The sequence below is a fragment of the Heteronotia binoei genome, chromosome 13 (genome assembly GCF_032191835.1).
Source record: "Heteronotia binoei isolate CCM8104 ecotype False Entrance Well chromosome 13, APGP_CSIRO_Hbin_v1, whole genome shotgun sequence".
NCBI classification, from domain to species: Eukaryota; Metazoa; Chordata; class Lepidosauria; order Squamata; family Gekkonidae; genus Heteronotia; species Heteronotia binoei.
In genome coordinates this window covers 7,645,486-7,669,639 of record NC_083235.1, presented here as the reverse complement: position 1 = coordinate 7,669,639, position 24,154 = coordinate 7,645,486, and the positions used below count along the sequence as shown (strand labels likewise).

At 52.0% G+C, this 24,154-nt stretch overlaps 1 protein-coding gene across 1 annotated transcript in view; it reads right to left on the bottom strand.

Moving 5' to 3' along the window:
- LOC132581483 (dynamin-1-like protein) overlaps positions 1 to 23,298 on the bottom strand; it is a 45,561-nt gene extending 22,263 nt beyond the window's left edge. The window contains 11 exon segments of the mRNA XM_060252736.1: positions 934 to 1,089; positions 2,486 to 2,606; positions 3,185 to 3,391; positions 4,789 to 4,920; positions 8,443 to 8,563; positions 10,251 to 10,413; positions 12,626 to 12,712; positions 12,799 to 12,870; positions 17,237 to 17,283; positions 20,737 to 20,887; positions 23,162 to 23,298. Coding sequence (XP_060108719.1) covers positions 934 to 1,089; positions 2,486 to 2,606; positions 3,185 to 3,391; positions 4,789 to 4,920; positions 8,443 to 8,563; positions 10,251 to 10,413; positions 12,626 to 12,712; positions 12,799 to 12,870; positions 17,237 to 17,283; positions 20,737 to 20,887; positions 23,162 to 23,263 — 1,359 coding nt within the window. The 5' untranslated portion in view covers positions 23,264 to 23,298.
- Positions 23,299 to 24,154: the final 856 nt, after the last annotated feature.

The window sequence follows — 24,154 nt, the reverse complement described above, 5'->3', positions numbered from 1 at the left end:
CTTCAGCTGTGATGTTTAAAGCAAGCGCTGGGATCGCTCCCTCCGCCCTCCGATCCCAGCGCTTGCTTTAAACATCACAGCTGAAGCCAGGCACACAGGCAAGGAGGAAGCACGCTGCCCTCTCCACAGCCGGCGCTCGCAAAGCGCTGGGTTTGCGGAGGGGGCTGGTGCTTCCTCCTTGCCGGGGGAAGCGCCGGATCGGAGGCAGAGGCAGCGGATCGCCCCCCAGGAGGAAGGTGCGTTCTATCCTCCAGAGCGCCTTATGGTGCGAAAAATACAGTAAATGAGACCTTGTCGGGCCGGGCTGGGTTGGGCTGGGCCGTGTGTGTCCCTATTTAAGATCAGGTAGCAGAGATATAAACTTTATAAAAGACACAGACAAACACAATTAAAGATTTAAGAACAAAAACACCTTAAAAATTAGCACTCGTTGGTCTTAAAGCTTCTTCCTTCGTATCTCTCCCACGGGATCCAGGGAACGGGGCAAAGGAAGCTCTGGCTCTTTCCTTCCTTCCCCAGGGTACGAGGAGGGGGAGGAGCCTCAGCCAATAGAAGAAAGAGAGGCTTGGCTCAGTAGCTCTGCTGTGTGACTGAGAACGCCTAATAAAGAAAGCTGAGATGCAAAAGGAAGCAAGAGAGGGGGAGAAGGAAGCAGACAAGAGCCAGTTGCTCGGGGGCCTGACAGGAGCCCTCCGGGGGCTTGATTCGGCCCCCGGGGTGCATGTTTGACACCCCTGTTCTAGAGCTTATAGAAGTTCTGCCTCTCTTAACCTGGCTCTCCAAGTCTGCCCCAACGGGCTGTGGCGCTCCAGGCAGAGAAAGAGCCCTTCCCTCTGGACACCTGAACCCCAAGTCCTGCTTCTCTTTCACACATCTTGCCATCGCATTTCTATCGAAGAGAAGGATTTAGCCACGGAGCCCGTGGGGCCTCACCTGCGTGTTGTAGGTGGAGCAGTGCTGGATGATGCGCTGCAGCTCCTCGTGGACCAGCTCCACGCAGCGCAGGCTGGGCTCCTCCAGGCGCTTGATCTGCCGCTTCACCAGCAGCTCGAAGGAGACTTCGGGGACAAAGAGGGCGGGGCGGGGACCCTGCAGAGGAGGCGGGGAGTCAGCACCAGAGCATCCTAGGGTTACACATCAACACACATGAACTCTCTGTCCGGGGCAGCGATGCTCTGTATTCTTGGTGCTTAGCAGGGCACAGTGGGAGGGCTTCTAGTGTCCTGGCTGCACTGGTGGACCTTCTGAGGGCACCTGGTGTTTTTTGGCCACTATGTGACACAGAGTGTTGAACTGGATGGGCCATTGGCCTGATCCAATATGGCTTCTCATATGTTCTTATGGACCTCCTGATGGCACCTGGGTATTTGGCCACTGTGTGACAGAGTCTTGGACTAGACGGGCCACTAGCCTGATCCAACATGGCTACTTTTATGTCTGGGGCAGTGATGCTCTGTATTCTTGGTGCTTGGGGGGGCACAGTGGGAGGGCTTCTAGTGTCCTGGCCCCACTGGTGGACCTCATGTTGGCACCTAGTATTTTTGGGCCACTATGTGACACAGAGTGTTGAACTGGGTGGGCCATTGGCCTGATCCAACATGGCTTCTCTTACATTCTTATGTCTGCGGCAGTGATGCACTGTCTTCTTGGTGCTTGGGGGCCACAGTGTGAGGGCTTCTGGAGTTGTGGCCCCCTGGTGGACCTCGTGATGGTGCCAGGGTTTTTCAGCCACTATGTGACACAGAGTGTTGGACTAGATGGGCCATTGGCCTGATCCAACATGGCTTCTCTTATGTTCTTATGGACCTCCTGATGGCACCTGGGGTTTTCTGGCCACTGTGTGACACAGAGTGTTGGACTGGGCGGGCCATTGGCCTGATCCAACATGCCTTCTCTTATGTTCTTATGCCTGGGGCTTGGGGGTCACAGTGTGAGGGCTTCTGGAGTTCTGGCCCCACTGGTGGACCTCCTGATGGTGCCTTGGTTTTTTGGCCACTGTGTGACACAGAGTGTTGGACTGGAAGGGCCACTGGCTCAGCCAACATGGCTTCTCTGATGTTCTGAAGTTGCCTTATCCGGAATTAGACCTCTCTGGCCCATCAAAGTCAGTATTGCAATTCTGGGGGATCCCCAGGTCCCACCTGGAGGCTGGCATCCCTGAACCTCAGTGGGGTCCATGGCCACAGAGTTCCCCCTCCAACGCAGCCCTTTTCTCCAGGGGAGCTGATCTCTGTAGCCTGGAGATGAGCTGGAATTCTGGGGGATCCCCAGGTCCCACCTGGAGGCTGGCATCCCTGAACCTCAGTGGGGCACAAGGCCACAGAGTCCCCCCTCCAAAGCAGCCCTTTCCTCCAGGGGAACTGATCTCAGTCGTCTGGAGATGTGCTGCAAACCTGGAGGTTTGACAAGCCTACAGCAGAGCCTACAGCTGTTGCAGACGCTGCTGTCGGCTCCCCTGCCTTCCGGGTGCAGGAGGAGGGCTCACCGTGGCGTTGCGGATGGCCGTCAAGATGTCCAGCGTCGTCAGCCCGGCCAGGGGGTCAATGGACTCCAGCGTGCGGCCGAAGGTCTCGTGGAAGATGTAGCACATTCGTGCACCGCCACACCTAGGAGGGAAGGAGGGAGGGACAGGGGCTGGTCAGCCCGAGAGAAGCCGCACCCCCTTCTCTGCCGTTGCTCAGCCGTGATTGCCACAGCATGATGCTGAACTCGTGAAGCTGCCTTCTGCTGAATCAGAGCCTCGGTCCATCAAGTTCAGCGCTGTCTCCTCAGGCCGGCAGCGGCTCTTTGAGGTCTCAGGCAGAGAAAGGTCCCATCACCTCCTGCCTGGTCCTTTTAACTGGAGATGCCGGGGATTGAACCTGGGACCTTCTGCATGCCAAGCAGAGGCTCTGCCACTGAGCCAGGGTCTCAGGTCAAGGTCTTTCCCATCACCTCCTGCCTGGTCCTTTTAACTGGAGATGCCGGGGATTGAACCTGGGACCTTCTGCATGCCAAGCAGAGGCTCTGCCACTCAGCCAGGGTCTCAGGTCTTTCCCATCACCTCCTGCCCGGTCCCTTCTAACAGGAGATGCTGGGGATTGAGCCCGGGACCTTCTGCATACCACAGCCCCTCCCCAACAGACAGGAGGCTGCCTTCTCCTGCACCAGCCCACACTTCCTCCCAGGAGGGGGCACTGCTCACAGCTCGGCAGTCTCGATGTTGCGGGCCGTGCCCTCAATGGTGTTGCAGTACTCGGTGGCAAACTTGGTGATGATCTGCAGCAGGGTGGCGCTCTTGTCCTCGACGGGCTGCCCGTAGCTCTTCATGACGGACTGGTACTGGGAGGTAAGCACGTTCACCCGCGTCTTCAGCTTGGGCAGGCAGTCCCGGATGTGGTGCATCAGCAGCCTGGAGGAAGGGAGAAGCAGCCCAGATCAGGGCCTCTGTGAGACTCCCCCCTCCTCCCAGAGAGCCAGTTTGGACTGAGAGAGCTCTGACAGAAGCTGCCCTTTCAAGGACAACTCCGCGAGAGCTATGGCTAACCCAAGGCCATTCCAGCAAGTGGAGGAGTGGGGAATCAAACCCGGTTCTCCCAGATAAGAGTCTGCACACTTAACCGCTACACCAAACAGGGAGGGAAGGAGATGATGTTGATGATGATATTGGATTTATATCCCGGTCTATACTTTGAATCTCAGAGTTTCAGAGTGGTCACAATCTCCTTTCCCTTCCTCCCCCACAACAGACACCCTGTGAAGTGAGCGGGGCTGAGACAGCTCTGACAGAAGCTGCCCTTTTAAAGACAGCTCTGCGAGAGCTGTGGCTGACCCAAGGCCATTCCAGCAGCTGCAAGGGAAAGAGTGGGGAATCAAACCCGGTTCCCCCAGATAAAAGTCTGCACACTTAGCCACTACACCAAACTGGCTCTGCAGAATTTGGGCTTTGTACCCTGGAGTCCATCGTTCCCCCTTTCCCAGAGAGCCAGTTTGGGCTGAGAGAGCTCTGACAGAAGCTGCCCTTTCAAGGAGAGCTCTGTGAGAGTTACGGCTCATTCCAGCAGCTGCAAGGGGAGGAGTGGGGAATCAAACCCGGTTCTCCCATACAAGAGCCCATGTGCTTAACCACTTAACCCAGGGCTATTTCTGTAGAAAAAGCTCAGCATGGGCTCATTTGCATATTAGGCCACACACCCCGATGCCAAGCCAGGTGGAACTGCATTCCTGTGCGTTCCTGCTCAAAAAAATGCCCTGACCACGCCAAACTGAGAAGAATTATGTAAATCACCTTGGGACGGAAGACAGAGAAGATGTATTGGGCGTTAAGTGAAGGAAACAATCAATCAATAAATTGTTGTTGTTGAACTAAGCTGAACGTTGGCCTCAGGCTGAACTATTGTTAGAGTTAAGGCCCTCTGTTTTACATATTCTGTTTAGGAGCTATTTTAAATTTGTTGTGTTTAACTGGATATGTTTTATTTATTGTTATTGCAACGTTTGTGTGTCTGTTTATTTCATTGGATTTCTATCCCGCCCTCCCCGCCGAAGCAGGCTCAGAGTGTCTCACATCATTAATGTTGTAATGTTGTATCCCGCTTTGTGGAATAAAGCGGGGTATAAATCACAAATTAAATTAAAATTAATTTTTATATATATATATATATATATATATATATATATATATATATATATCAAGAGTCGTGGCCTGCCCCCAGATATGCTGGGGCCCCTTTCAAATCTCCAGCTGTCCCCAAATCCAGAACCTTCCTGTAAATCCCAAAGGCCTTTCCCTAACATGGTCTCTCTCACCTGTTGAGCGTCTTGGCCAGGTACCGCGTGCCGTTTCGGCTGGCGAGCGACGGGTACTTCTTCTGCAGGAAAGAGTGTTCATCTTGCAAGGACCGGCAGATGCTCTTGCTGCTGTTGATGTCTTGTTGGCTTCTGAGAGAGGAAATTCGGAGGGAGACGGTGGTTGCAGAATGGGTCGGGAGAGACAACAGCACTAACACCTCATAGAGCAGGAGTGTCAAAAGTACAGCTAAGGGGGCCAAATCAGGCCTTCAGAGGGCCCCCCGAGCAACTGGCTGTCGTCTGCTTCCTTCTCCCTCTCTCTTGCTTCCTTCTGCATCACAGCTTGCTTTGCCAGGCTTGCTCAATCGTACAAGAGCAATTACTCTATTTTTTGCATTGTCTAAGTAAGTACTTCTTCACCCAAAGGGTGATTAACATGTGGAATTCACTGCCACAGGAGGTGGTGGCGGCCACAAGTATAGCCACCTTCAAGAAGGGTTTAGATAAAAATATGGAGCACAGGTCCATCAGTGGCTATTAGCCACAGTGTATGTGTGTATATAACATTTTTGCCACTGTGTGACACAGAGTGTTGGACTTGATGGGCCGTTGGCCTGATCCAACATGGCTTCTTATGTTCTTATGTTCTTAAGGCTCCTCCCTCAGGGAGGACGGGGGGAGGCGGAGCTTGCTTTGTCAGGCTCTCTCAATCACACAGCAGAACTACTGAGCCAAGCCTCTCTTCCTTCTATTGGCTGAGGCTCCTCCCCCTCCCAGTTCCCTGGATCCCATGGGAGAGATACAAAGTAAGCACTTCTAAGACTAACAAGTGCTAATGTTTTAAACATGTTTTATTTTAAGTTTTTTTTAAAAAATTGTGTTTGCCTTTGTAAATTTTATATCTCCGCTACCTGGTATTACATTTCATGACCTGACAAGGTCTCATTTATGTCAGATCCGGCCCTCATAACAAATGAGTTCGACATCCCTGTTAGAAGGTCTATCCCACCCACTCCCACTGTCCCTGCAACTCCACCACTCTATAAGAACATCAGATCAGACCAGTGAGGGTCCATCTAGTCCAGCATCCTGTCTCACACAGTGGCCTACCAGCTCCTCTGGAGGGCCAACAACAGGGCAGAGATGCCAAGGCCTTCCCCTGAGAAGAACATCAGAAGAGCCCTGCTGGGTCAAACCAGGGAGGGTCCATCTAGTCCAGCCTCCTGTCTCACACAGTGGCCACCCAGTTCCTCTGGAGGGACAGCAACAGGGCAGAGAGGCCGAGGCCTTCCCCTGAGAAGAACATCAGAAGAGCCCTGCTGGGTCAGACCAGTGAGGGTCCATCTAGTCCAGCCTCCTGCCTCACACAGGGGCCAACCAGTTCCTCTGGAGGGTCAACAACAGGGCAGAGAGGCCGAGGCCTTCCCCTGAGAAGAACATCAGAAGAGCCCTGCTGGGTCAAACCAGGGAGGGTCCATCTAGTCCAGCCTCCTGTCTCACACAGTGGCCACCCAGTTCCTCTGGAGGGACAGCAACAGGGCAGAGAGGCCGAGGCCTTCCCCTGAGAAGAACATCAGAAGAGCCCTGCTGGGTCAGACCAGTGAGGGTCCATCTAGTCCAGCCTCCTGCCTCACACAGGGGCCAACCAGTTCCTCTGGAGGGTCAACAACAGGGCAGAGAGGCCGAGGCCTTCCCCTGAGAAGAACATCAGAAGAGCCCAGCTGGGTCAGACCAGGGAGGGTCCATCTAGTCCAGCCTCCTGTCTCACACAGTGGCCAGCCAGTTCCTCTGGAGGGCCAACAACAGGGATTTAGAGGCTGAGGCCTTCCCCTGAGAAGAACATCACAAGAGCCCTGCTGGGTCAGACCAGGGAGGGTCCATCTAGTCCAGCCTCCTGTCTTACAAAGTGCCCACCCAATTCCCTTGGAGGGCCAACAATAGGGCAGAGAGGCTGAGGCCTTCCCCTGAGAAGAACATCAGAAAAGCCCTGCTGGATTAGACCAGGGAGGGTCCATCAAGTCCAGCCTCCTGTCTCACACAGTGGCCACCCAGTTCCACCGGAGCTCCAGCAACAAGGCAGAGAGTCTGAGGCCCTCCCCTGAGAAGAACATCAGAAGACCCCTGCTGGATCAGATCAGGGAGGGTCCATCTCGTTCAGCCTCCTGCCTCACTCAGTGGCCAACCAGTTCCTCTAGAGGGCCAACAACAGGGCAGAGAGGCTGAGGCCTTCCCCTGAGGAAAACATCAGAAGAGCCCTGCTGGGTCAGACCAGTGATGGTCCATCTAATCCAGCCTCCTGTCTCATCCAGTGGACAGCCAGTTCCTCTGGAAGGCCAACAAAAAGGCAGAGAGGTCGAGGCCTTCCCGTGATGCTCCCTCCTGGTTCTGGCATTCAGAGGATTAGGATGTTTCCCCTCAACCGCCATGGTAGTAGCCCCTGCTAGACTTATCTTCCATAAACGGCCTAATCCCCTTTTAAAGCTATTTATTCCTGGGTTCATCACAACATCTGCTGGCAGCGAATCCCACCTTTTAATTGCACTCTGTGTAAAGGAGCCTTTCCTTTTGTCCATCCTGAACCTACTGCCTGTCAGCTTCACTGGATGCCCTCAAGTTTTAGTATTTGCGGACGGGGCGGGGTGTGTGTGTAGAGTTCTCTTTGTCAACTCTGTCCGCCCAGTGAATCATCTTATAATCCCTTATCATGTCCCCCCCTTTGTCGTTTATCATGTCCCCCCCTTTGTCGTTTCTTTTCTAAACTGAAAAGTCTCAGGCTCCTCAGCCTTTACTCATAGGGAACATAAGAGAAGCCATTTTGGCTCAGGCCAGTGGCCGATCCAGTCCACCACTCTGTGTCACACAGTGGCCAAAAAACCCCGAGGAGTCACCAGTGGGGCCAGGACACTAGAACCTCTCCCACTGTGCCCCCCCCCAAGCACCAAGAATACAGAGCATCACTGCCCCAGACATAAGAACAGAAGAGACGCCATGTTGGATCAGGCCAATGGCCCATCCAGTCCAACACTCTGTGTCACACAGTGGCCAAAAAACCCAGGTGCCATCAGGAGGTCCACCAGTGCAGCCAGGACACTAGAAGCCCTCCCACTGTGCCCCCTCCAAGCACCAAGAATACAGAGCATCGCTTGCCCCAGACAGAGAGTTCCAACAATATGCTGCGGCTAACAGCCACTGATGGACCTCTGCTCCATATATCTATCCAATTCCCTCTTGAAGCTGTCTGTGCTTGTAGCCACCACCACCTCCTGTGGCAGTGAATTCCACATATTAATCACCCTTTGGGTGAAGAAGGACTTCCTTTTATCCATTCTAACCCGACTGCTCAGCAATTCCATTGAGTGCCCACAAGTTCCCGTATTGTGAGAAACGGAGAAAAGGGGCTCCAACCCCTGAATCATCTTGAACGCCCTCCTCTGCACTTCTTCCAGTTCTACAATGTCCTTTTTGAGATAGGGTGACCAGAACGGGACACACAATTCCGGTCAACGTATCTTTTAAAAAAAGACATTACAGAGTTGGGAAAAGTTCCAAGGAGGGCGATCACGATATTCTCACCTTCAAGGACGTCCCATGAGGATGGGGCTGACCTCTTTCCGCAGACCGCCTCCCCCTGGCTGAGGCCAATATGCTCCTCCCCTCTCGCCTGGCACCAACCTGTTGACCACCCCGACGATGCCCAGCTTCACGGGGATGACGCGGCCTGTCAGCATGTCCATGGCGTCCGTCCCGGCGTCCATCAGGTCCAGCTTGGTGACGACGGCCAGCGTTCTCCGCCCTGCAGAGGAGAAGGGCAGCTCTTCCCCAGTTCCAAAGTATGGAATAAGCAACCCAAGAGATATCACGGAAAAGGAAAGAGAAGGGATCCCCAGCTTCCGTGATAGGAATGGAAAGGTCCCCTGTGCAAGCACCAGTCGTTTTCGACTCTGGGGTGCCGTTGTGTTCACGATGTTTTCATGGCAGATTTTTTTACGGGCTGATTTGCCATTGCCTTCCCCAGTCATCTACGCTTCCCCCCCCCCCCCCCAGCAAGCTGGGGACTCATTTTACTGAACTAGGAAGGATGGAAGGCTGAGTCAACCTCGAGCCGGCTACCTGAACCCAGCTTCCACTGGAATCGAACTCAGGTCATGAGCAGAGGGCTCCGACTGCAGTACTGCAGCTTTACCACTCCGCACCACGGGGCTCTTAACAAAAGGAAAGGTCCCCTGTGCAAACACCAGTCGTTTCCAACTCTGGGATGATGTTGCTTTCACGTTTTCACGGCAGATTTTTTTACGGGGTGGTTTGCCATTGCCTTCCCCAGTCATCTACGCTTTCCCCCCAGCAAACTGGGGGCTCATTTTATAGACCAGTCTCTAAAACAATATCAAAATTTCCAAAACGCTATCAAATTCAAAAGGAATAAGCTTATGTACGGTATTTTCTTAAATGGTGAAATAAATCATGCATGACTTTAAATGCATTCTCAAAGCCACCAGCTGGCTTGGCTTGGAGAAGAGACCAATACCTTCCGCAAGCCAGTCGACAGGGCAGTGGAGGCTTTTAATGTGTGTGAAAGAGCACATGTGGCTCCCGAGCTGCAGTGTGGCCACCCCTGATCTATATTAAGGGCAGAGAGAATTATGTTTGAGAACAGAAAAGACAAGCTCTCCTCGAAATTCTAGACCCTGACCCTTTGCCTGTTTTATCCTATAAAGGAAGGACTCTGTATCTGTTTGGGGTGCCAACTCGGTAGAGAGACCCATGTGTTCTCACAAGCTCGTATCAAGAACAATCATTCAAAAACAAAAATGGTTCGCTCTGTTAGCCAAACGCCTAGAGTGATTTCTTTCTCCTAGACAGATCTCATAAAGGTGTGTCATGATCCTGGGCCTAGGAGGCCTACAGGCTCCAGAGAAGCCTGCCTTGGAGTTATACTGAAAAGCCTACATTTCCCAGGATCCCTCCTGTCCCTCTGATTGGGTGGCAGGGTTTTGGAGGGAAACTGGCCCAGAGAGGAGTGGGGCCTGGGAGGAGAAGATAAAAGGACAAAGCCCAGGAAAGGGGTGTTCTTTTCCTAGGAGGCAGAGCTGAGGAAGAGCTGCTGCAAGGAAGAGACCCCCGCCCTTAGAGGAAGGGTGAGTAGGCCTAGGTCTGACTGAGACCTTTTACTGTTTTATGCACCTTGTTTGTTATTTTGCACTGACCTTTTAAATAAACGTCTTTTTTTCCTGTTGTTCACTCTGCCTGGTCCTCACGCCTATTATTTGGCCTAAGCTACGGGAGGCCTGAAGGGCATGGGAGGGAACTCTCAAGGGAGACTCTTAACCCAGAGTGGTGGCAGCAATTGGTAAGACCCCCCTGAGTCATGACAAGGTGGGAGGGGGGGGTCTCCATTCTAAACAGAAAAGGCTCCCCCGTGATGCAAACTCTGACCTTGCCCTGTCACCCCACAGCCCAGCCGCGCCATCGACATGCCGTACCGTCAGGGTCGACGTCTCGGGCCAGCTTGAGTGCTTCGGAGGTGGCCATGTCGGTATTGGCAGCGGTCACCGCGAGGATCAGGCAGTTGGGGTTGGAAATATAGGAAAGGATCATGTCCCGTACCTGGACCTCCACGTCCGGGGGCTGGTCCCCCACGGGCACCTGCAATACAAACCAAAGCTTGGAAGCGCCAGGGGGATGGCCCAGGAGGGAAAAATCAGGAGGCCCGGGCTTTACTGCCAACTCGGGGATAGACGGGGAGATAACAGGGTTCTGGTTGCAGCGGCACTATTGAATTGCACCCAACACTGGCATTTGTTTTCAATAGCAGAGCCTGATTGTTTCGTTCTGCTTCCGCTCGGAGAAGGAAATGCAGTGGCCAAACCAGAGTAGAGAGACCAAAAGCACACCTGGGGTTCTTAGAAGGGAAGCTCAGTTCCAAGAAGGGGAGCTCAATTTAGCAAGCTAGTGTCAGGGCTGAAAGGGAACGTTTCTGTGACTTCAGACGAATTAACTCAAGTCCCAGAAACTTTGTTTTCTTCTACCATCGTGGCTGCCAACTTATGGCAACCCTGCAGGCTTTTCAAAGCAAGTGACAGAGGTGGTTTGCCATTGCCTGCCTCTGCATAGCAACCTTGGGCTTCCACAGCCGTCTCCCATCCAAGGCCAAACCAGGACCGACCCTGCTTAGCTTCTGAGATCTGATGAGATCAGGCTAGCCTGGGCCATCCAAGTCAGGGCAGAGATGAGCAGAGGTGGTTGGCCATTACCTGCCTCTGCGTAGCAACCTTGGGCTTCCTTGGCGGTCTCCTATCCAAGACCCAGACACAGAGTTCCAACAGTACGCTGTGGCTAAGAGCCACTGATGGACCTCTGCTCCATATGCTTATCCAATCCCCTTATGAAGCCGGCTATGGAACACTTTCCCTATGAAGAAAGGTTAAAACGCTTGGGGCTCTTTAGCTTGGAGAAACGTCGACTGCGGGGTGACATGATAGAGGTTGACAAGAGTATGCACGGGATGGAGAAAGTAGAGAAAGAAGTCCTTTTCTCCCTTTCTCACAATACAAGAACTCGTGGGCATTCAGTGAAATTGCTGAGCAGTCGGGTTAGAACAGATAAAAAGAAGTCCTTCGCCCAAAGGGCGATTAACATATGGAATTCACTGCCACAGGAAGTGGTGGCGGCTACAAGCATAGCCAGCTTCAAGAGGAGATTGGATCAACATATGGAGCAGACGTCCATCAGTGGCTATTAGCCACAAGGTCTAGATGGAACACTCTGTCTGGGGCAGTGATGCTCTGTATTCTTGGTGCTTGGGGGGGCGCAGTGGGAGGGCTTCTAGTGTCCTGGCCCCCCCTGGTGGACCTCCTGTTGACACCTGGTTTTTTGGACCACTGTGTGACACAGAGTGTTCGACGGGATGGGCCGCTGGCCTGATCCAACATGGCCTCTCTTATGTCCTTATGGGCCATGGGCCTGATCCAACATGGCTTCTCTTATGTTCTTATGTCTGGGGCAGTGATGCTCTGTATTCTTGGTGCTTGGGGGGGGGGCAAAATGGGAGGGCTTCTAGTGTCGTGGCCCCACTTGTGGACCTCCTGTTGACACCTGGTTTTTTGGACCACTGTGTGACACAGTGTTGGACTGGATGAGCCATTGGCCTGATCCAACATGGCCTCTCTTATGTCCTTATGGGCCATTGGCCTGATCCAACATGGCTTCTCTTATGTTCTTATGTCTGAGGCAGTGATGCTCTGTATTCTTGGTGCTTGGGGGGGCACAATAGGAGGGCTTCTAGTGTCGTGGCTCCACTTATGGACCTCCTGTTGACACCTGGTTTTTTGGCCACTGTGTGACACAGAGTGTTGGACTGGATAGGCCGTTGGGCCTGATCCAACATGGCCTCTCTTATGTTCTTATGTGTGACACAAAGTGTTGGGACTGGATGGGCCGTTGGGCCTGATCCAACATGGCCTCTCTTATGTTCTTATGTGTGACACAGAGTGTTGGACTGGATGGGCCGTTGGGCCTGATCCAACATGGCTTCTCTTATGTTCTTATGTGTGACACAGAGTGTTGGACTGGATGGGCCGTTGGACCTGATCCAACATGGCTTCTCTTATGTTCTTATGTGTGACACAGAGTGTTGGACTGGACGGGCCATTGGCCTGATCCAACATGGCTTCTCTTACGTTCTTATGTGATACAAAGTGTTGGACTGGATGGGCCACTGGCCTGATCCAACATGGCCTCTCTTATGTTCTTATGTGTGACACAGAGTGTTGGACTGGATGGGCTGTTGGGCCTGACCCAACAGGGCTTCTCTTAGGTTCTTATGTTCATTCCCCAAAGCGGCAGCTGGACTTCTCACCTTGGTGATCCCTGGCAGGTCCACGAGAGTCAAGTTGAGGACATTCGGAGAGTGGATCTTCAGGTACAAGGGCTCCTGGCTGATTCCCTACAAGCAGAAAAACCTGTGAAGGAAAAATATCACGCTGCAGCCAGACATCTCCGGAAGGGACTGGGAAGGTCTCGGGCCCGTACCTTATTGGTCCCCGTGGTCCTTTCTGTCTCAAATTCAATCTCCTGCCGAAGCTCGCTGAAGTCAACGAAGGTCTTGGGAAATCGGGAGAGGGGAGAGAGAGGCTTGGATCAGCCAACGGATCATTCCGTTACTGGGTTCAGGTCAGTGAAATGCATTGCACAAAGCCATCGGCCGTTACAATTACAGCAACTGACAAGTTTAAAAGCAGTCAAGGACTCTAAAACGAACACATTCCAATGTGGATTATTCACAATCTCACTTACGTACAGCGTCCCCATAAATCCATGATCAGGCTCTAATTGTCCCGTTGACAACATCGTTTCACTGTCTACCTGGGTGCTGCCTTTGCCCTGATTTAGTGAGCAGCCAAAGCAAAAAAGTGCTACCTCATAAGAAACCGTAGAGTCAATATCTGATCGCAGAAATGTTAGCTTATCCATATCAAAAGCTATATACAACTGATTTGATATTTGAGTCTGAAACTTGGGTCTAGGTTCTGAATGCAGTGGGCAAACCAAAACATAACAGAAGAGGTCCTCCACAGAGGTTTTGCAGATACAGATATGCTGTTCCTGAGGTGTTTTAAAGCAAGGGTGTCAAACATACGGCCCAGGGGAAAATCAGGTCCCCGGAGGGCTCCTATGAGGCCCCTGAGCGACTGGCTGTCATCTGCTTCCGTCTCCCTCTCTCTTGCTTCCTTCTGCATCTGGCCCGGCCTGACAAAGTCTCATTTATGTCAGATCTGGCCCTCATAACAGATGGGTTCGACACCCCTGTATCACCCCAGGAGGCATTCTGTTGGCATGGTCTGAAACCGCAGAGAAACGCTGACCTAAGTTTACACGCAGCATATATTTGCCAGATATGCGGATCTTAGGTGGTCCTCCTTTACGTTTTTATACCACGAGGCAGATCTTGTCCGAACAATTCACGAATAGTCGATTATGGCGTCCCCATTAAGCACCCGCTGCTAGGAGAAAACGGTGACGTTTCGGAGGTTTGTAAGCAGGCTGCCGAGAGACGCTGCCGATGCGACCCGGGCAAGAGGACGCCAGAAGCCCTGCTGCTGGATCGGACCACTGAGGGTCCATCTCGTCCAGCTTCCTGATCCAGAGCAGCCAACTGGTTCCTCTGGAAGTCCAGCAACGGGGCAAAGAGGCCGAAGCCTTCCCCTGGTATTGCCTCCTGCGGACTACGGGTTTCAGAGGTGTCACAATCCTGGGCCTAGTGAGGCCTGCAGGCCCAGAGAAGCCTGCTTAGGAGTTACAAAGGAGCCTCCATTTCCCAGGATCCCTTCTGTCCTTCTGATTGGGCGGCAAGGTTTTTGGAGAGAAACTGGCCCAGAGAGGGATGGGGCCTGAGAGGAGAACATAAAAGGGCCAAGCCCAGGCAAGGGGTGTCCTTTTCCTGGAAGGCTGAGCTGGAGGCAGGCTGTGGCCTAGGGAGCTTGCAGCAGGGGAAAGATCCTTTACCCAAGGGGGTGAGTGTCGGTTATCAGAGTAGGGACTGTATAGATTAACGCGTCAGGGCTTTTTGTTTATTTGCACCAACCTTCACTGTATATATATTTCGCTGTTTTACCCGCTTATTATTTGAGCACTGTAAATAAACTGTTGTTGTTATTCTCCTTGGGTCCTCACGTCTCCTTGGCCACAGTTAAGAGCAACGTTCCCTCTAAGCCGCAGAGTCTTGTGAGCAAAAATTCTACTTTGTGAGCTACTGGTATTAACGTTGTGAGCTACTGGCCTCAAAGTTGTGAGCTACTGCATACGTTGGTGCGCTCTGGGGCCATTTTTCCTGAGCTAAGACAAAAAATGTGTGAGCCGGAGGCTAAAAATCAGCTTAGAGGGAACCCTGGTTAAGAGGAATTTATTCATAAGTAAGACCAGGGTGGTTGGGTTGGGTGCTCTGAGCCCTCCATACAGGCCCTTACCAGTGCGGTGGCAACCAGTAGAAGGCTCTGCTAGGCCCGGCTGTGTGACAAGAGGATTTAGCGCCTCTGAACGTGGAGGTTCCCCTCGGTCATCACGGCTAGGAGCCACTGACAGACCTCTCCTCCGTCTAATCCCCCGACAGACCTCTCCTCCGTCTAATCCCCTGACAGACCTCTCCTCCGTCTAATCCCCTGACAGACCTCTCCTCCGTCTAATCCCCTGACAGACCTCTCCTCCGTCTAATCCCCTGACAGACCTCTCCTCCGTCTAATCCCCTGACAGACCTCTCCTCCGTCTAATCCCCTGACAGACATCTCCTCCGTCTAATCCCCTTGGAAAGCTGTTGATTTCCGGGGCCATCGCTACATCCTGCTGGGAATTATTAGGAAGGGAATTGAAAACAAATCAGCCAGTATCATAATGCCCCTCTATAAATCGATGGTGCAGTCTCATTTGGAGTACTGTGTGCAGTTCTGGTCGCCGCACCTCAAAAAGGATATTATAGCATTGGAGAAAGTCCAGAAAAGGGCAACTAGAATGATTAAACGGCTGGCGCACTTTCCCTATGAAGAAAGGTTGAAACGCTTGGGACTCTTTAGCTTGGAGAAACGTCGACTGCGGGGTGACATGAAAGAGGTTTACAAGATAATGCATGGGATGGAGAAAGTAGAGAAAGAAGTCCTTTTCTCCCTTTCTCACAATACAAGAACTCGTGGGCATTCGATGAAATTGCTGAGCAGACAGGTTAAAACGGATAAAAGGAAGTACTTCTTCACCCAAAGGGTGATTAACATGTGGAATTCACTGCCACAGGAGGTGGTGGCGGCCACAAGTATAGCCACCTTCAAGAAGGGTTTAGATAAATATATGGAGCACAGGTCCATCAGTGGCTATTAGCCACAGTGTATGTGTGTATATAAAAATTTTTGCCACTGTGTGACACAGTGTTGGACTTGATGGGCCGTTGGCCTGATCCAACATGGCTTCTCTTATGTTCTTATGTTCTTATCCTCCGGCAGACAATTCTATAGTTCTTTCTGCTCGGTTCCAGACTTCTACAGTCCTAATGCGTTCAATGCCCCATTTTTGCTGCCTGCGCTCCCTCCGTGTCCTCCACCTTGAGACCATGTGAGAAAGGCAGGATGGAAATTGTGGTTAAGTCAATAAAAACGAATTGTCTCCTAAAGGCAGCCAAGCGGCCCTATCAAAAGGGGTCCAAACCAGCCCACTGCGCTGTCCAAAAGACTCTAAAGAGAAAGACTCCAAAGACAAAGCCCTGAATCGGAACTTTCAAATTCTCACTCCAGAGCAGAGACTGAGGCTTGGGAGCCACGTGTGGCTCTTTCACACATCTTGTGTGGCTCTCGAAGCCCCCCCGTGCCCTGTTAGCTGGCTTGGAGAAGGCATTTCTCTCTTTAAATCACTCCCTCCAAGAACATAAGAGAAGCCATGTTGGATCAGGCCAATCGCCCATCCAGTCCAACGCTGAACAACATTGAAGACAGCTTCAAGAGGGGATTGGATAAGCATATGGAGCAGAGGTCCATCAGTGGCCACAGTGTATTGTTGGAACTCTCTGTCTGGGGCAGGGATGCTCTGTATTCTTGGTACTTGGTGGGGGGGGCACAGTGGGAGGGCTTATAGCCCCACTGGTGGATCTTCTGATGGCACCTGGGTTTTTTGGCCACTGTGTGACACAGAGTGTTGGACTGGATGGGCCACTGGCCTGATCCAACATGGCTTCTCTTATGTGACACAGAGTGTTGGACTGGATGAGTCATTGGCCTGATCCAGTATGGCTTCTCTTATGTTCTTATGTGACACAGAATGTCGGACTGGATGGGCCATTGGCCTGATCCAACATGGCTTCTCTTATGTTCTTATGTGACACAGAGTGTCGGACTGGATGGGCCATTGGCCTGATCCAACATGGCTTCTCTTATGTGACACAGAGTGTCGGACTGGATGGGACATTGGCCTGATCCAACATGGCTTCTCTTACGTGACACAGAGTGTTGGACTGGATGGGCCATTGGCCTGATCCAACATGGCTTCTCTTATGTTCTTATGTGACACAGAGTGTTGGACTGGATGGGCCATTGGCCTGATCCAACATGGCTTCTCTTATGTTCTTATGTGACACAGAGTGTCGGACAGGATGGGCCACTGACCTGATCCAACATGGCTTCTCTTATGTCCTTAAAATTCTGTGTCACACAGTGGCCAAAAAAACCCAGGGGCCATCAGGAGTCCACCAATAGAGCCAGAACTCCAGAAGTCCTCCCGCTCCAGCTCACCAAGAAGACAGAGTATCACTGCCCCAAACAGAGCATTCATCTGTATCTTGTGGCTAATAGCTCCTGATGAACCTCTGCTCCGCAGGTTGATCCAATCCCCTCTGGAAGTGGTCTAGGCTTGCAGCTGCTGTGTTCGTGACTCTTCGGGACGGAGCCAGCCCTACCCACCCTTAGGGCCCTTTCGACGCCTTCCCCCAGGTCCATACCTTCTGCTTGCAGTGCTGAAAGGTGGCCCATTCGTCCGCCTGGATACCTGCGCCCAAAGAGAACCGGAACAAGAATCAGTCAGGAATCTATGCAGCTTCTCTGCCGTGTGGGAGACGATGCCCCCACCCACCCAACAAATGACTCCAGAGCCAAGAGCTGATCCCTGATAAAATCACAGAGTTGGAAAAGACCTCCATGGTCATCTAGTCCAGTGGTCCCCAACCTTTTTGGCCCAAGGGACCGGTTTTGTGGAAGACAATTTTCCCACAAACTGGTGTGAGGGTGCGATGGTTTTGGGATGATACAATTGTGCACTTTATTTCTATTCGTTTGGTGTGGTGGTGAAGTGAGCAGGCTCTTATCTGGGAGAGCCGGGTTTGATTCCCCACTCCTCCACTTGCATCTGCTGGAATAGCCTTGGGTCAGCCAGAGCTCTCGCAGGAGTTGCCGGTTTGGTGTAGTGGTTAAGTGTGCGGACTCTTATCTGGGAGAACCGGGTTTGATTCCCCACTCCTCCACTTACGCCTGCTGGAATGGCCTTGGGTCAGCCATAGTTATCGCAGGACTTGTCCTTGAAAGGGCGGCTGCTGTGAGAGCCCTCTCCAGCCCCACCCACCTCACAGGGTGTCTGCTGTGGGGGGAGAAGACATAGGAGATTGTAAGCCGCTCTGAGTCTCTGATTTAGGGAGAAGGGCGGGGTCTAAATCTGCAATTCTTATTATTATTCTTGTCCTTGAAAGGGCAGCTTCTGAGAGAGCTCTCTCAGCCCCACCCACCTCACAGGGTGACTGTTGTGGAGGAGGAAGGGAAAGGGCAGGATATAAATCCAATGTCATCTTATTATTACATTGTAATATATAATGAAATAATAATACAACTCACGGCCCAGTTGCTAACAGGCCACGGACCAGTACTGGTCCGCGGCCCGTGGGTTGGGGACCCCTGATCTAGTTCAACCCCCTGCCCAACGCAGGAGACTCACAAACACCTCCCCCTAAATTCACAGGATCTTCATTGCCGTCAGATGGCCATCTAGCCATCTTTGTTTCTCTCTTCTTATTATTTGGGTATTTTTGGTGTATGGGTGGGTGTATGCACCTGATTATGTTGACCTCTGGTGACTCCCACAAGGGCCTGGAGGATATTCAGAGATGTCTCTACACAGCCTGCCAGTGTTTCCCTCCATGTGTAAAAAACAACCTAACGGTTATAGCGACAAAATTACTAAACTGTATGCATAACAGTGAACTGTTTATAATGAAATAACATCATATTACAAAAATACATAATTCACAAAAACATAATCAGTAGAGTTCCAATGTACAGGAGGCCGACTAATTATCCTGCTTCGAAGTTTTCTTCCAGCAAAGGTGCACTCTACATTAATTCCACAATGGGGTTATGCAGCTCCCATAAGATTTACAACATTCCATTGGAAGGTAACCTCACACTCTTCCTCCTTCAACATTTAACATTCGTTATACGTAATCTTCAAAACAGACATAACGTCTTATCATTTTTACATTCTGGGACCAGCTCCAATACACCTTGAGCTGTATTGGACCTGGTCCCCGAATGTAAAAATGATAAAACGTTATGTCTGTTCTGAAGATTATATACAACGAATGTTAAATGGTGAAGGAGGAAGAAGAATTGCAGATTTATACCCCGCCCTTCTCTCTGAATCAGAGACTCAGAGCGGCTTACAATCGCCTATATCTTCTCCCCCCACAACAGACACCCTGTGAGGTAGGTGGGGCTGAGAGGGCTCTCATAACAGCTGTCCTTTCAAGGACAACTTCTGCAGAGCTCTGGCTGACCCAAGGCCATTCCAGCAGGTGCAAGTGAAGGAGTGGGGAATCAAACCCCGTTCTCCCAGATAAGAGTCTGCACACTTCACCACTACACCAAACCAGCTCTCTGAATGTGAGGTTACCTTCCAATGGAATGCTGTAAATCTTATGGGAGTTGTATAACCCCATTGTGGAATTAATATAGAGTGCACCTTTGCTGGAAGAAAACTTCAATCAGGATAATTATTCGGCCTCCTGTACATTGAAACTCTACTGATTATGTATTTGTGCATTATGTATTTTTTGTAATATGATGCTATTTCATTATAAAGAGTTCATTGTTATGCATAAAGTTTAGTAATTTTGTCACTATAACTGTTAGGTCGCTTTTTACACATTGTCCTCGTGACTTCTCTCTTTGTATTAGTACAGGGGTGGGGAATGTCAGGCCCGAGGGCCGAGATCACTTGGTCTGGCCCTTGGGGATTGCTGGGTCAAGCCCCGCCCCCCGCTCTCTCGGACATTGTGAAGGACTGCTGCTGGGGTATGTGGGTGCATTTAAAGGTCTGCTGGGGACAGCTGAACGGAGGGTGGTGGGGGTGGGAGGCAGCTACCACCAGTTCAGTTTGCACATGCTTATCCCAGATGGTGTGGCCTAATATACCAATGAGTGTGTGTCCTAATATGCTAATATTAGGGGATGTGGTCTAATATGCCTGGACCTAGACATTTGCATAGGGCAGCAGGCCAGTGTGTGTGTGTGCTGAATTAGGCTCTCCCCACGTGACCTCAAATAGAAAAAAAACAATTATTTGCATTGATTTTGCCAGCCTGAATCATTCTCCCTCAGTGGAGGGATGGTGGCTCAGTGGTAGAGCATCTGCTTGGCATCTCCAGTTAAAAGGACCAGGCAGGAGGGGATGGGAAAGACCTTGACCTGAGACCCCGGTCCAGTGGTACAGCATCTGCTTGGGAAGCAGAAGGTCCCAGGTTCAATCCCCGACATCTCCAAAAAAAGGGTCCAGGCAAATAGGTGCGAAAAAACCTCAGCTTGAGACCCTGGAGAGCCGCTGCCAGTCTGAGAAGACAATACTGACTTTGATGGACCAAGGGTCTGATTCAGTATAAAGCAGCTTCATATGTTCGTATATGTTCACTGTTTTTTAAGTTGATAATTTTGGATGGCCTACGAATGATGTTATAAATATCCAAATGGCCGTTGGCAGAAAAAAGGTTCCCCACTCCTGTATTAGTGTTTCCCTCTGAGTTTTTTTTTTCCTTTGGGGTAAGGGGACAGTGTCTGGTTTTACTGATTCGAGGTAGAGAGGTGAAGGCCCCATGGTTTTCCCCTGACATTCTCACCTGTTAGAAAGTCTCACCATTTCCAGTTGGGTGTAGCAGTTAAGTGCAATGTTCCCTCTAAGCTGCATAGCCTTGTGAGCAAAAATTCTACTTTGCGAGCGACTGGCATTAAAAAGTCGAGAGCTGCTGGCATTAAAGTGGTGAGCTCCTGCGTCAATGAGTGTGCTCTGTGGTTATCCTTCCTGAGCTAAGACAAAAATGTGTGAGCTGGAGGCTAAAAATCTGTGAGCTGTGAGCACTGCCCCAGAGCACACTAATTTATGCAGTAGCTCACAACTTTAATGCCCACAAGGCAGTCCTGCGCTACTTGGGGGAAGAGCCCCCGATCTCTGTTCCTCCCTTACCGCTTTCTCCGCCAGCTGCCTGCCTCCTCTCCGCCAACGTTGGGACATACATCAGCTGCAGGATAAGAGGCCGCCGCGTAACTATGCCTGTGCCACGGGGCAAGAAGTCCCGGCCGACGATGCTCTCCAGCACGGAGCTTTTCCCGCTGCTCTGTGGAGACACAAAGGATAAGATGTAACAGGGAGGAACAAAAGATGCAAAGAACTCTTCTGCGCAGAGTTTCAGTTTACATGAGGCAGTAGAGCCGGGGAGGAGAACCTTTTTTCTGCCAAGGGCCATATGGATATTTATAACATCATTCATGGGCCGTAAAAAATTATCAACTTAAAAAACAGTGCTCCGCCGGGGGGAGAACGATTCAGGCCAGCAAAATTAATGCAAATAATTGTTTTTCTATTTGAAGTCATGTGGAGAGGAGGAGGAGGAGGAGGAGGAGGAGGAGGAGGAGGAGGAGAAGGAGAAGGAGAAGGAGAAGAAGAAGAAGAAGAAGAAGAAGAAGAAGAAGAAGAAGAAGAAGAAGAAGAAGAAGATGATATTGGATTGATATTCCGCCCTCTACTCCGAAGAGTCTCAGAGCGGCTCACAATCTCCTTTACCTTCCTCCCCCACAACAGACACCCTGTGAGGTGGGTGGGGCTGAGAGAGGTCTGACAGAAGCTGCCCTTTCAAGGACAACCTCTGCCAGAGCTATGGCTGGCCCAAGGCCATTCCAGCAGGTGCAAGTGGAGGAGTGGGGAATCAAACCCAGTTCTCCCAGATAAGAGTCTGCACACTTCACCTCTACACCAAACTGGCTCTCAGAGAGAGCCTAATCTGGCGCGCACACACACACACACACACACACACCTGGCCTGCCATCCTAGGCAAACGCATAGGTCAAGGGCTTTTTTGTAGGAAAAGCCCTGCAGAACTCAGTAGCATATTAGAACACATCCCCTAATATTAGCATAATAGCTCACACACTGATTAGCATATTAGGCCGCACCCTCTGGGATAATCAAGTGGAAACTGAAGTGTGGCAGTAACTTTTCCAGGCCCTGCAGCATTTCTGGCCGGCCAGCCAGGCCCCCGGGAGGCTGCCGCATAGTACATCTGGGCCCTGTGATCCCTGCCTGGCCCTAGGGAGGCTGCTGCACAGCGCGGCTGGGCCCCACAATCCTCGCTGGCCAGCCAGCCCCCAGGGAGGCTGCCACATGGCTCGGTTTGGCCCAGCAATCCCCGAGGGCCACACCAAGTGACCTCGAGGGCCGCATACTGCCCTCAGGACGGAGGTTCCCCACCCCTGTAATAGAGGAAAGAGAATGAGTTACATACATGGATCCTGGCTTCTCTTGCTCTCTCCGGAGCCAGTTTGGTGTAGTGGTTAAGTGCCACTGCCCCACCCACCATATGAAGGGCCAAACCTAGACAGCACCTTTCACAACCGAGCCAATAAGGAAACCAGGGGCTTCCCCAGCAATAGCGTCTTGTCTGGATGACATTCAGAGAGATCCGCTTCAACATGATTTTGCACAACATCAGGGTGAACAACCCCTTCCGAAGTGCATCATCTAGCATTTGCTGAGCGGTGTGTGTGCGGTCTCCCCTGGCCACTGGAAGGGTATGGGGGCAGTGTGGCTATATCCAGGTTGGGAAACTCCTGGAGACTTGGAGATGGAGCCTGGGGGTTGGACAAGAACCTCAGTGGGGCACAAGGCCACAGAGTCCTCCCTCCAGGGGAACTGATCTCTGCAGTCTGCAGATGAGCTGGAATTCCGAGGGATCCCCAGGTCCCACCTGGAGGCTGGCATCCCTGAACCTCAGTGGGGCACAAGGCCACAGAGTCCCCCCTCCAAAGCAGCCCTTTCCTCCAGGGGAACTGATCTCTGCAGTCTGGAGAGGAGCTGGAATACGGGGAATCCCCAGGTCCCACCTGGAGGCTGGCATCCCTGAACCTCAGTGGGGCACAAGGCCACAGAGTCCCCCTTCCAAAGCAGCCCTTTCTCCCAGGGGAACTGATCTCTGTAGTCCAGGTCCGACCTGGAGGCTGGCATCCCTGAACCTCAGTGGGGCACAAGGCCACAGAGTCCCCCCTCCAGGGGAACTGATCTCTGCAGTCTGCAGATGAGCTGGAATTCCGAGGGATCCCCAGGTCCCACCTGGAGGCTGGCATCCCTGAACCTCAGTGGGGCACAAGGCCACAGAGTCCCCCCTCCAAAGCAGCCCTTTCCTCCAGGGGAACTGATCTCTGCAGTCTGGAGAAGAGCTGGAATACGGGAAAACCCCAGGTCCCACCTGGAGGCTGGCATCCCTGAACCTCAGTGGGGCACAAGGCCACAGAGTGCCCCTTCCAAAGCAGTCATTTTCTGTAGAGGAGCTGATATTCCGGGGTAATCCCCTGGAGGAGGCTGGCACCCCTAGCAGAGGCGTGGGAAACACTCTCACCTGTGAGCCAACAACGACAATCTGGGGCAGCTGGATGACTTCGGCCCCCACCACGTTGAATATCTCTTGCAGCTTGTTGATGACAGGGATGAGGGTCTCCATGGTGACAGAGAAGCCAGGTGGGGGGAGGAAGGCGGGAGAAGCCCTTCCCTAAGAGGGAAAGAAAGGCAGCCAATGGGCATCAGAGGCTCATGAACGGGCGGAACTCCCTGCCACTGGACTCACCCCTCATTAGGGTTGCCAATCCCCAGGTGGGGATTCCCTGGTTTAGAGGCCTTCCTCCCACTTCAGGGTCATCAGAAAGCGGTAGGCTGGGAGGGAAATGTCTGCTGGGCACTCCATGATTCCCTATGGAGACCGATTCCCATAGGGGGTAATGGAGAATTGATCCATAGGTATCGGGGGCTCTGGGGGGCGCTGTTTCGTGAGGTAGAGGCGCCAAATTTTCAGCATTGTATCCAATGTCTCTTCCCAAAACACCCTCCACGTTTCAAAAGGCTTGGACCAGGGGGTCCGAGCCTATGAGCCCCCAAAGGAGGCGCCCCTATCCTCATTATTTCCAACGGAGGGAAGGCATTGAAAAGGCGTGCAGTTCCATTCAATGTGATGGTCAGAACTCCCTTTTGGAGGTCAATGATGCTTGCCACACCCTTGCTCCTGGCTCCACCCCCAAAGTCCCCAGATCTTTCTTGAACTGGAACTGGCAATTCTAGCTAAGGACTCTTCCCGAACCCTGCCCTCCACAGATTAATACTAAGACCGAAGGAAAGACTGAAAGTAGGGCAGCCAATTCCCAGGTGGGGGGCAGGGGTTCCCTGGTTTGGAGGCCCTCCCCCCGCTTCAGGGTCATCAGAAAGCCGGGGGCGGGGCGGGGGGGGGAGGGAATGTCTGCTGGGCGCTTAGGGAGACTGATTCCCATAAGGTATAATGGAGAATTGCTCTGTGGGTATCTGGGGCTCTGTGGGGGCTGTTTTTTGAGGTAGATGCCCCCAA